The following is a 13,286-nucleotide window of genomic DNA, read 5'->3' on the forward strand; positions in this document are numbered from 1 at the left end:
GCTTTCACTCACAGATTTCATGAAGCTGAATACATTGCTATCGTGTTTTACTAAAAGAAATTTGAGTCTGTTTCCTGCAATTTGTTTTGGAGTTCTCCCTCCATATCTGCAGTTCTTCTGCTGTGTCACAGTTTCAATCTGGGGACTAAAATCAAGAAAATCCCTGCAGGTGCTTTCACCTCTGAGCTATGATAAGTATCATGGAGAAACTTCAACATGGATGGAAGTTCCTTAAAAAAAGTTCTTTTGGAGAAATTTCTCAGTGTTTGTAGGCACATGGATTGTTTGTGAACAGAGAGAACCTTACTAGTGCAAGTTCACTGCTGCAATAAAATCCTGGAGTACTGGTGAAGCTTCTGTCTGCTCATTACTCTCACTTCAGCTGCCTCAGAGAAAAACAATCTGAGTGTTTTCTGCCACAGAAATAGCCTGTGCCCCTTCCCTTACCAAAAGCTGCAGAAGATGACATGACTCAGTTTGAGCTGTTAAAAGGGAAGATGTATATAAACCACGTTAACGTCTTTTTTCAGAAGCCATAAATTTTACTTAGCACTGTTTTCTCACAGTCTGCAAACTCTCGGTGCAATCTGCAATGATCAATCTTCTCCATCTGCACAACCAAATGAAATTCATCAGGAATAAAAGCCAGGCCTGTTTTTCCACAGCACTACTTACGAGCCAGGGGGAATCTCATTATTTGCAGAATATTCATTAGTTTCCACTTACTCTAAAAAAGAGTAGGATTTTTAGTTTTCTTCCCCCACTAAGTGACTAGTGGACAATAGATTCATGCATATATCCATTCCTCAATACAAGATCTATGTACTCAGACAGGGAGCCTTCAAAATATTGTTGCCATAAATAGATTCTACTTTCCAGTATCTGACGCTGTCAATTCACCAGTTAACATTCACTAATAGCAATTAACTAATTCATCTTCAGGGGAACCCTGCAAGCTAGGTAAAACTGATATAATTAACGCATGAGTAAAATGAGATTTAGGAGTTAAGTCAGTTGCCTGGGCAGAGGCCTTCATGGTCTAGTGGATTAGACATCTGTCCCTCCAACCAAAGAAGTTGAGTCTAATCCTTTTTCTGACATTGATTTGCTGCGTGGCCTTACAGAAAGTCAATTAACTTCTCTGCCTCAGCTGCCCTGGAGATAATGATGCTTACCTTCCCAGTGACACATGGGCATTTGGAGACTGCACTCAACAATACTTTTAATGTACTCTTAAGGCCAGTCAGTGGACGAGGTGAAACATTAAAGCTTCCTAGCTTTAATGCCCTCACTGTCTTACCTAATTCCTCCTTCCCACACCAAAAATAGCTTGGGGGTAAGGAGGAATTTCTTCAGGCTAAGACGCAGCTTGTGAAAACATGGCTAGTGCCAGGAAGTACCACTAGATCCTGTTTGGCCTGCAAATTTACTCAGAGTGCAGGTCAGTGCTAAAATTACCATGGGAAATTTGTTTTGAATGAACTAGAAACTATGCCAAACTCTAGTGATAACAGAGAACAGACTGCCATGGCCATCCCATCAGCACCCTGACTCAGGGCCGGAGGGTCTTCCTTGCAGAGCTCTGCCCCTCACACACCATCCCCAGCTCCCCAGTTCTAAATGAGAATCCTGTGGGGTGGCTTTACAGGTAGCCTTAGCTGCAGCAGGGACACAAGCCGGGAGGAACAGCAACCATGTACTACACTGCAGGCTTGGTGTGGCCACCTTCAAGCACAGGGGAACACTAGGGAAAGCAGAAGACATCTAAAACCTTCTCTATTCAGTTCATTAGTATTTGTTCTTGAATTTATTGAATTTCTGACCTCTGGCAAGCTTACCATTTCATGACACCCCATAGGGAACAGAATCACAGAATGATCTAGGTTGGAAAGACCTTCAAGATCATCAAGCTGAAACAGCATGTAGAGGTATTACTTCTGTAGTTGGAATGTGAACCGCCCAGCAGCTATCTAGGTTGGGAGTATGTGCACTTATATACCCTTATATCTCCTTTTCTGTATTTGACTTTGATTTGAATTATTTCTGCAAAATATTCTCATCACATATAATGCTGCTTCAGACCATAAAGCCTCCTATATTTTAATACAGCAAACCCCAGTGAAACGGGATATAAGAAATCAACATTTACCTTTATTTCTGCGAGGAAGATTAACACTCCTTCTCTTTAATATTGAAGGAAATGTCGGGGCTTTTTTCTTTTAGCTTGGAGAATTATAGCAACCTGCTCCCACCTGTGCTGACACACTGACACTCCCTTACACCCCTTTCCCCACGTGTCCATTCCACACTGGCCTCTTTGTTTTGCTGCCCTGCACTCTCACCCACTGACCAGTGAGCATCCCACTCCTCTTCATCCTCCTGGCTCCACCAACAGTGTGTTTAACATTTGCTTTGATGCTAGCCATTGAAGCTTTTCAAAATCCTTCTTGGAAAGAAAACCATTAAAAACAAATCCTTTGGGGAAAGTCGAGGAGAAATGCTGAAGAAGAAAGGGTCTGTGCTTGTGTGTAATACATCCCTGTATGTTTATCTTGTAGATGACTTAATGCAAGCCTGCATTGCTGGAAACAGGGAATAAGTACTGTACTCTCTTCAAATACAGCTGGGCTAATTCAATAAACCCTGACTTCTTGGCTGATACTTGTGCAAACATCTGCATATTACATTACAATGAAGCACTAATGAGGCATCAGATCAATAACACAGATATTCCCAAGGCTGAAAGACTACCCATGGCCTGTACCAATGTATTTACTTACTGCAGAGTCCATCAGTGTGGACCAGCAAAGGATCCAAGTCCAGACGCTGCAGAATTTAAAGATAACTTGCAGTAGCTTATAAAATATACTTTGGGATTGCATACTTAGTGCAGCAAGTAGCATGAACTGAAATCATAGTAAGCCTTTGTATGTCTAATAAAAAAGATTTCATCCTTTCCTGTGAGTTAAAATTACTAGTACAGTACATAACATGTAGCACCAGGAAGGATATCTTCTCTTTTTTTTTCACCCAGTACCTCTGGTTTAACCCTACATACAAATATTCACCCCTTCCTGTGAGATGCTTTCCCATTTTTAAGTTTGCAATGCATGGTTTGCCTGCAATGTTTTTTTTTAAGTTGAGTGTACAGGAGTATTATACCTCCAGATCTGTACTGGCCTTTCAATAAATTAACACTGCCAAGGTAAACAGACACACCTGAACTGACAGCGACCTTGAAAAATACTGATGGCTGTTTAGACAGCACTGAGTTTATCCGTATAGCAAGAGGGAGGGGAAAGCAGTTCATCCTAAGTTAGGTAATTTGGTAATCATTACTGTAAACAGTGTTTCTACTTCTTAGTATGATCACGAGAAGACAATGCATAGCCAGTATTAAACCAGTACAGATACAGAAGATAAAGGCAAAGCTTAATCTTGGTAGGATTAGTGACTCTAAATTGATATGACTGAAAAAAACATTGAAAAATGCTGAAGCTAGGTGGCTTTAGGGACAAGCAAAATGCCTTGCCTGGTTAATTTTCAAAAGTCTTTAGAGACTCTGATTGCACCTGGAACCTCTGATTTGATTACTGAAATAAAAAATGCCTACTCTAGTAGCCTCATCTGTACTTTAATTAAGAGCTTTGTATTTAAATATAACCATCTGATCCCTTGAGGTTATTTTTAAAGTAAGCTTCTGGCAAGGGACCAGTATTGGTGGCTTAGAGGCTTGGAACTGAAGAAAAATTATTGTTCCGCATACAATTTAGAATAATGTGTGCATACACACAAATATAAGTGTACACTAAATCATGTAACAAGATACAGGACTGGATTTATTAAAACCAAATGGAGAGATATTTCATCTTTCAGTGTTCTAGTTCTCTGTTAATATACGCAAGGCACATATTGCACTGCAGTCTGATTCATGTGAATACCGTAACAGCACAATCAATCCGGTATTTTCCAATGAAAGCACCACTTTTCTACACAAGCAAAAACTGCAGTCATCGACTTATCTGTCCACATCCACTACTGGATGCGTGGGCTGGTTTCTGCCCTTGGTATGCGTGTACACCACCCATCTGCTGTAAGCTGACCAGGAAAGACACAGGTACACGTGGTATTGAAAGGAGAGAAGTAAGAGAAGGGAAAAAGACTTGTACAAAGTATCACTGAGCACAAAAAGCAAGACAGGGAATTTTCTGGATCTTACTCGAGAAGATAACTTACAGCTTCCAAATTTTAATGGGCAGGCATGCGCGTCCATGGGGAAATCTTCAAGCTGCATGGGACACTCAGCAGAGATGGTCAGTCTGTGGGGGAATAAAAAGAAAACCCATCAGTTTCCATCAGTGCCTTCCTATTAGGCCTGTTGCTGTAACACATGAGCACTGACACAAGTGAGCTTTTCCTGGCAGCTCCTGGCTCTTGCTGAAGCACAGAAGCCCCTGCCTGAGTGGGAGATAAAGCAGCTGGAGTGCGGTGCTTGTGTCTGGGGCCTTATCTACTGCTCCACCACACCAACGGCTTTTACTTATGCAAGTGGTTTCAGCAACATCATTTTTTCTTATTTGTATATGCAGGAAGGCCTGTGCTGGAGCTCCTGCCACAGACCTTATTCTTATCTGCTTCCTGTAGATATTGCAACCAAAGCTGGGATCTGACTTCTGAGTAAAGTGCTGTTACAGATGCAAAGAAGCACCGATTTCTCCTATCTTAGCTACTGAAAAGGGTCTGACAGCCTCATTCACCTTTTTTACCCCAAATTCCCTGCATACAAAAGGGGGAACAATGCGTGCCTTCTGCAAAGAACTTTTGAACAAATGAAAAGTACACGAGTTAAGTAACACTACATTTGCAGAAGAGACTATGACAGCATCTCCAAACAGGTATTTAAATGAAAAAAAAAAAAAACCATCTGCCTGACTCCATGCTTACTGCCTTCTATTACCACAACAAAATGAATATTCTGGGAACCCTCAACAAGCTAAGCATATAGCACTACAGTTAGTTTCTGAACAAATCAGGCAGAGCGGTTTGGTCCTACGTACTGTGTATCACTGTCAGGAAAAGAGGGCTGGGGCACTGTGCCTGGCATATCTCTTGGGGAAACAGTGCTGCCCTGCCACTAGTGGAGAATTCCTTTAGCTAAAACAAACCTTAGAAATAACAGACATCCTGTGGAGGTTCTGTGTGACTGGCAGATCAAGATGAATGCAAATAAAAGCCTGAGGCACATTTCTGAGCACTGTGATATATTAGTTTTATTGATATAAAATACATCAACAGAGCCAAAGCTGAACTTACTAGCTGCACGCAGCACGCAGCACAATGAAAATCTATTTTTAATTGAGCCATTTTGCTATCTGTACGTCTCAAATGGTTTGCTTGGGATGGTGAGGACGCAAATTTTGTTTTATATTAAGAATACACATATGCCTTTCCCACTTTACTGTCTCAGAGGCATATGAGCAGAGACATACAAAGCACCAAAGGCTGCCCTGTGCTGGGGTACTACAGGACACTGCAGGAGAGCTCTGGTTCCTCACTAAGCTGCTTCCCTTGAGGGACAAAATTCTGCAAAGAAAGCCTCCACTCCCTGCCACCAGGATGCCAAAGCATCCTCTCTTAGTTCAGCAGTCTTATGTAGCCAGACTGCCCACTTCTGATACTCTATGCTTTGTATTACCTCACCAAAGTGAGTATTCTTGCTATGAAAACTCCTACCCAAAAGAATCATAAAGTGTAACAATCTGTCCGGGTACAGATGGCACAGCATTCAGCCTTTCCAATTCAATACAACATGATGATGCCTTACTGGGGCACTGAAGCCACATGGACAATAAACTGGGGGAAACAGCTCCACTTGCTGCCAACATACGGAAATTCTGGAGCTCAATCAATATGTGGAAATGGCAAAATAAGGACACAAATGCAATAACATTGCTGGCTAGAGATGGTATTGTGAGGATGATCTGGGAAGCAGGAAAGGAGGAAGGGAGAAAGGCAAACAGTAATCAGCAGTATAATGATAAGAAACCATAAAAAGAAAAAACAAAAAGCCCAATTCAGAGCAGAGATAATGTATCATTTTGTGAGAATAGACAGGAAATCTACAATATAGAAAATAAATGACTGAAGACTGAGATATCTGCCCTTAGGCAAAACTGCTCTTGGACTTTATTTTTGCAAAAGAAATTTCAAAACCACTAAAAGATGGAGTTGTCTGCAGAGGAGACTGCCCTTGGGCACCAGAGCTAGCAAAGCCACAGTCACAGAGAGTGCTACATGGATGAGTTTAACAATCTGGTGCTAGCAGCATCCTGTCCAGAACCTGCATGCTTTTCATAAAAATCACTCTAATGGGCACTTGAAAGCCAGCCTGCCATCCTTACTGTGCATTGTTATATCTCCTTTGCTAACTACTGCAAATTTAATTTTCTTGATGAGTTAAGAAACTTTGCTCCAAGTGCCATCATAAAGCTGACTTTATACTGCAGTCCATTTCCTGTTTGTATACCAGTGGTTCAAATATTTTGTTTGAAAGGCTGCAGCTCTACAACATTTTAATACTCTACATGGGTCATCTGTAAATCTCAAAGAAGGGATCCTTCTGTTCCTTCTTACATCCCAGAACAGCTGGGAAGCTTAGTGAAGTCGAAGATTCAATGCAGAATCACGAGTAAGACCTTCTGGTTCACTTGACTGTCCTATGAATTGTAACATGCCTCTGGAAAAAATTCTTATGTGTAATGAGGGAGGTAGTTGATATTCCTCAGCTGACACTGTGGAGAAAGGAAGACAAGGGGCACAGAAAATGTGACCTATTGGAATCAAGCTCCCCCCCAAGAAATGTTTTTGCCTGTAATAAATGGAAGGGTAACATAACACAGCCGGAGGGTACTGTGCAGCCAAGACTTGCCTCAGAAGCTGCAGTCTGTCTCAGGTACAAGGGCAATTCCTGTGCCCTCCATGAATTCCCCATTCTGCAATAGCAATGGGGAATTGGCTGACACGCCTGAAGGCTGTGCAGCCATTCAGAGAGACCTGGACAGACTGGAGAGCTGGGCAGTAAGAAACCGGATGAGGTTTAACATAAGCAAGTGTAGAGTCTTGCATCTCGGTAGAAATAATTGCATACACCAGTACAGGTTGGGGGAAGACCTGCTGGAGAGGAGCTCTGCTGAGAGGGACCTGGGCGTCCTGGTGGACGACAGGTTGGCCATGAGCCAGCAGTGTGCCCTTGTAGCCAAAAAGGCCAATGGCATTCTGGGGTGCATTAAAAAGAGCGTAGCCAGCAGGTCAAGGGAGGTGATCCTCCCCCTCTACTCTGCCCTGGTGAGGCCTCATCTGGAATACTGTGTCCAGTTCTGGGCTCCCCAGTACAAAAAAGACAGGGATCTCTTGGAAAGAGTCCAGCGGAGGGCCACAAAGATGGTGAAGGGCCTGGACCATCTCCCCTACGAGGAGAGACTTAGGGAACTGGGTCTGTTTAGCCTTGAGAAAAGAAGGCTGAGAGGGGACTTGATCCAGGTTTATAAATACCTGAGGTGTGGGAGCTATAGTGGCGAGGCTGGTCTCTTTTCAGTAGTGCGTGGGGACAGGACTAGGGGCAATGGGCTGAAACTCCAGCATAGGAAGTTCCGCACGAATGTGCGCAAGAACTTCTTTACAGTGAGGGTGACGGAGCACTGGAACAGGCTGCCCAGGGAGGTGGTGGAGTCTCCTTCTCTGGAGATATTCAAGACTCGCCTGGACGCCTACCTGTGCGACGTGGTGTAGGGAGCCTGCTTTGGCAGGGGGGTTGGACTCGATGATCTCTAGAGGTCCCTTCCAACCCCTATAATTCTGTGATTCTGTGATTCTGTGAATAGGCAGCATGTCCCTTAGGATCCTGCAGGTGCTATCTCCTGGGTCTGGGTCTAGCCCAGTACAAAGACAAGAGAGTTCCGCAGCTGCAAGTGCACCTGGCTGCAGCCTTCCTTTTCATTGCATGGGTTCTCCAAAAGCAGTTCCTTTTGCAAGTTATCTCTTGATATTGGTATGTTTATTTTCTTCTCACCTTTCCAATCCTAGGGCCACTTCTAACCTGGCCATCTTGAGCAAGTGAGCTGGCTATGCCTTCTTGTTATACTCTAACCTTAAAAAGCACACAGCTGAGGCCCCTGTGTAACTATAAAATGCTCAGGAAACACTCTCCTGGCTACCTCTTACCGGGTATGAATTTCTTGATGTGGGTGCAACATCTTCTAAAGCGCAACACAACCATGCATCTTGATAGACTGCATAGAGGTTATCACCTGAATTTCTGCAGAGAGAAATTTCTGCACCCTACAGTAGCTGTTTTTCATTAATACGTGAGGACCTGAAAAACAGCACCACAAAACTGACTCTTGGTTCACAGAGACTGGATTTCCTACAACACAAGGGAGAAGAAACAGACAGCAGCCACCCCTTATGATTGCAGGGCTGGAAGTATGGATTGCTGCATACAGATTTCTCTTTGGTGCATTGCTCAAGGTACTTAATCAGATCATAGCTCCAGGAGTCACAAAGAACCTGATATCTGGGGCTGCTCATTCAAACATCAGATGGGGTGGTATTTGCACATGTTGGTTTTAAGCACCGTGTCAAAGCTTGCATACTCCATTTTTTTTACAGCTGATTACAACGCAGCTTCTCCCAGATAGCTTTTACTGCAGGATGAGAAAGGAGGCCTTGGCATGCAAATATAAACCAGCTTTTTAATATGGTCACTCCAAAGTAATGTGATTGTGCTCACTGTAGCAGTCACCTGAGCTGCAGACCATCTCCACATCAGGGTTATACTGTCACAGCTCAGGCACTGTTCACACTACAGCTTTTTCAAGTAGAAATATTTAAAAGCTTCCCTCCTCCACTATCATTCTGTCTTAATAAAAGCCCTATGGGATCAGTTTCACTCAAACAGAGTTTTTGACAAGATTATAAGTAGCTGTTAAAGGTCTGCTACAATGGGAGGATGAAACTCTGATTTTACTGAAGTTAAAGGTAAAACTCTCCCTGACTTCAGTGGGCACAGTATTCATCCAAAATCTGTAAGAAACGTTGGTTCCAGCCAATGATTTATTAATAACTACAAAATTTCACTTTCAGAAAGCTCTGAACGCTCCTATCATCCAAAAACTGTTCATCCAGCGAAAACCTACAGCGTACCTTCACTACCTGAGAAAAAAGTTGTCTACAAATTATTTCACATATTACCCATAATTGCACATTAAAGTTTCATCAAACTTATTTTATGTCTAGCCTTTACTTTAAGAACATAAAGTAATTATCAATGTTCTGTTTCAATGAAGTGCACTTTAGATGCATGAAATGAATATTCGTATAAGAAACAAAGCGAGACTTCACGGCAAGGCTTCCTCAGTTTGTAAAAGTCACCTTCAAACATTTCTGTGCCAATTCTTCCACTACGCCACTCCTTTTAAACAGATGTGAAAAGACAGAGTTATTAAAGTTTAGAATGCAGCAAGGGAATAAAATTGAGACGTTTGAGACCCAGTCACACATAGTGAGAGTACTGCAGGGAAAGACAGGAGCTCACTGGCAGTCCCCCAAGACCCTTTTGCAGGGCACTGCAAGTAGCTTCTCACTGTTCCCTTGGTTGCCCAAGAGGGGCTGAAAGGCACAGCACAGATATTTTAAGGATGAGGAGGAGAAAGACAGGGAATGTTCAGGGATTCCACCACATACTTCTCTCCATGCAAGGAGTATCATCTACTACTTCTCTTGGGAAAAATGCTGAGAGATTAAACAAAGTTATCACCTCTCTGGTGCAGTGGAAGTGCAAAAAACAGTTTCTGGAGTATTATCTACAGCTGCCAGATGGAAGGTGAGGGCAGACACCTGCCTGGAGAATGAGCAGACAGCCACAGCAACCTGCTTTTTCTTATCAGATATTAGCTCCAGTATGCAAACAAAGAAAAGGAAAAAGAGAGCTTTAGAAGGAGAAAGCAAAAAGGAAAAGTCACCAGAGGCTTATAGGAGAGGTTAACTCAAGCGCTGAGTAACTGAGGAGGTACTAATGAAGCTGATGCATGGGAGGTTTTGTTGGCTCTAAGGTACTGGGATCAGTGCCTCAGTTATGAAGCTCTCCTGCCTGCCCTAGACCACACAACAGCTGAGCCTTCTGAGCTTCTTGTTTCTGTGCACTGCCGTTGGCCTGATTACAAGAAGCATTTTAACAATGTGCTCTGCCCTGTCTTTGCTGGCAGCTTATAACTACTGTGGGGCTCAGGCCAGAAAGGGTGTGAAGATCCAAAGTGTCCTTCCCAGAATGAGGCCAGCTACCACCATTTTCCTTAGAAAAGGCAAAATGTTAACTTGAAACTTGTCTTCCACCTACCTCAGAATCTCCCAGTCATGACAAAAAAGAGTTGGGTGGATTGAGCCTGAGACAAGCCATACCCCCAAATGAGAGACTTCACTGCTGCGTCAGACCACTCCAAGAGAACCTCAGCAGAACAATTCATACTGTACCAGCATTTCCAGTACAAGCCCTCGTACGCTCACGTGGATAGCAGGATAATGGAGTCCTTTGTATTTTTTCAAACTGCAAATGCTAGGCTTGTGAAATTACTCATTTAGCCCTGACTCAGGATGCAGCTGATGACTCCATTCTCTCATTGTGATGGGAAAACTTTCATAACCAAACCATTACTCCTTCCAAAGGGGAATGATTTGTTTTAAATCCCTGCAGAAGAAGTGTGTGTAGCTAGTGCCTCCTTATTTTCCTTAAGTGTATACATGTGCTAACATGAATATTTATAAGCATATATATTCAGACCTGCCATGGTTCTGCAGGACTCTCCATACAGTCCTATGGAATGCTGTGGATGCGGTTGATACTGGGTTACCTAACACAGTAAAGAAGCATTAGGACACAGATGCACATTCAGTTCTGGTACTGATGACTGTAGAAGTAACCCTGAGTTTGACCTCACTAGGTGATCTATCTGCAAAATAGTTCAGAGGTAGAAAATTGTTATTCCCAGGAATTGAAATACTTGGAGCTGGAGTGAGACAGAATTTCAATCCTTACCTATTTCTCCTTCTCTGCCAAGATACTACCCTTTTCCAACTTTCCCGTGATGCTTAAATATATTCTCTTTACATCACGTTGAAATGTACTTTGAAAATGCCACAGAGAAGGGTCTGTGGAATAATAAGTACTCCAGTCACTGAAGTTTTTGTGAACTGCCTGTAAGTAATTCAGAGGCATGGTGAGCTTGGCAGCAGAACTCTCATTTTTACTGTACCAAATTCTTAGTACAGCTTATGTGGAAGTGAGGGAACAAGTCTTTAACTGTCTAGCTTAACTATGTTGAAGACTAGGTCATCCTGAGGTAATCAGGAGGTGGATGGAATTGATCTCAAAAGCTATACCACTCCCTGCATGTGGATTACCTTTGTATGCCCAGAGCACACTTTCTAGACAGGTACAGAGTTAGATGTTCACCCTCTATGTATCAAAGGTACTTAGAAGGGCAACAAAACTGAACAGAGTGCTTAAATTATCTGATCTTGATGGGGGTTTAGAGAGATAAATAAATATTCACACTTCCAGTTCCTAGAAGGACCTTACCATAGAGGTAACACCTTTTATTCAACACTATTTCTTCAGTACGGACAAAAGCAATGGATGAAGTGTTGAATTTATGCTTATGCATCCTTGCCAAGCAAGGTGTTTAATCACAGAATCATATAATTACTTGAGTTGAAAGAGACCCTTCAAGATCATCTAATCCAACTTCCTGACAATGAACAGGGACATCTACAGGTAGATCAGATTGCTCAGAGCCTGGTCCAGTTTGACCTTAATGTCTCCAAGGATGGGGCATCCACCACCTCTCTGGGTAACAAAAATGATCCGTCCACAGAATAAAACTTGCTGGGAGAAGCATTATTTTTATCAGATTAACTGGTGCAGCCAGAAAGAAACAATAATAAGATTTTGGACAATCAAGACTTGCTTTAGGTTTTCTGCCTACAAACTTTACTTTCCTGAAGAAATTTTACATCAATATGGCTATGCTATAAATACGATACACAAAATGCATAGCAGAGTATCACATCCATCTACATGACAGTTTCACTTAGAAGGAACTCCAAGCTTTCTTTCCCTTCTGGTTCCTTATATATGATGAATACTCTTTTAAACCCCATGAAGAAGACCTTCAAATCTCTCCACTACTGCAGCAGCTTCTATTTCTACTTAATTCTTGAATTAAAACAAAAAAAATCTAACTAGTACTAGCAGTGTCAAAAAGCTGATGCAATTGTTGATATGAGTAGAGTGGGAAACAATACCTCAATGAACTCATACTTCATTTTAATGTGCCCCATGTCCATGTTACATATTTCAGTCATGATCATCTAATCAGCATAGCACTTTAGCGACATGTTCAGCTCAGTGCTAACTGAAAGAAATACAACTGTTCTTGTAGTGTTGGGTACTGGCTTCTCACTAGTTCTCAGAAGAAAATAATCCCATTTGGTAACAGAACAAGCAAAGGACAGCAGTGCCTGGTTTGTATGTGGGATTGTCTGGTCCTTCCTTTCAGTAGAAGACCGAAGTACATGAGTAGGAAGGGAGCACAGAAAGCTCTGGCACATGCCAGAGGAGACGCAGGTTAAGGACTAAGATGGACACGGCACAGTGCACCCACCCTCCAATTCTGATACCGGCAATTAAACAATTTGATCAGTGCAGATTTTCTAACTGGCCAAAGGGGCTTTATTTCCTCTATTTCTGTCTGTAAGGATGGCACACATTCCTCCCTTGGATCAGGGTCATCTGGATACACAACCATTCTGTTCTTTCCTCCTAGATCATACAGCCTTTATATTTATACAGACAGGCACAAAACCACAGGCACTATTTTCAATATAGATAAATAAGCCAGATTTAGAAAGTAATAAAGGATGAGCTAGACCAGATGGGCAGTACCAGCATGTTTTGACTCTCTTACATGTAGACAGATATGCACATGGTAAGATAGGTAGGAGGGATTATGATTTGGCAGCCCTGAACACAAAGCTGAAATCTTTGGTTATCTTCCATGGTTCAGACAAACCGTCCAGATCTCCAGAACATTACACAAGGAACCAGCCTGCTGCATTACTTTATTCTGCTATATGTGTTAGTAATTTGATGAAAACTTTAGAGAAGGGCAAATTACCATCAATTTCCTACATGGTAATTGTGTTGCTTCAGGAATCATTTCTTCCTCCACCCT

General features: G+C 42.4%; 1 protein-coding gene across 6 annotated transcripts in view; it reads right to left on the reverse strand.

Moving 5' to 3' along the window:
- GABRA5 (gamma-aminobutyric acid type A receptor subunit alpha5) overlaps nucleotides 1–13,286 on the reverse strand; it is a 56,093-nt gene that overhangs the window by 25,117 nt on the left and 17,690 nt on the right. For all 6 annotated transcript variants that reach the window (XM_072335145.1, XM_072335129.1, XM_072335138.1 and 3 more), the window contains one exon: nucleotides 4,237–4,319. In XM_072335145.1, the coding sequence (XP_072191246.1) occupies nucleotides 4,237–4,319 (83 nt within the window). The remainder of the gene's footprint in view (nucleotides 1–4,236; nucleotides 4,320–13,286) is intronic.

Source organism: Excalfactoria chinensis, chromosome 1, assembly GCF_039878825.1.
Source record: "Excalfactoria chinensis isolate bCotChi1 chromosome 1, bCotChi1.hap2, whole genome shotgun sequence".
NCBI lineage: Eukaryota > Metazoa > Chordata > Aves > Galliformes > Phasianidae > Excalfactoria > Excalfactoria chinensis.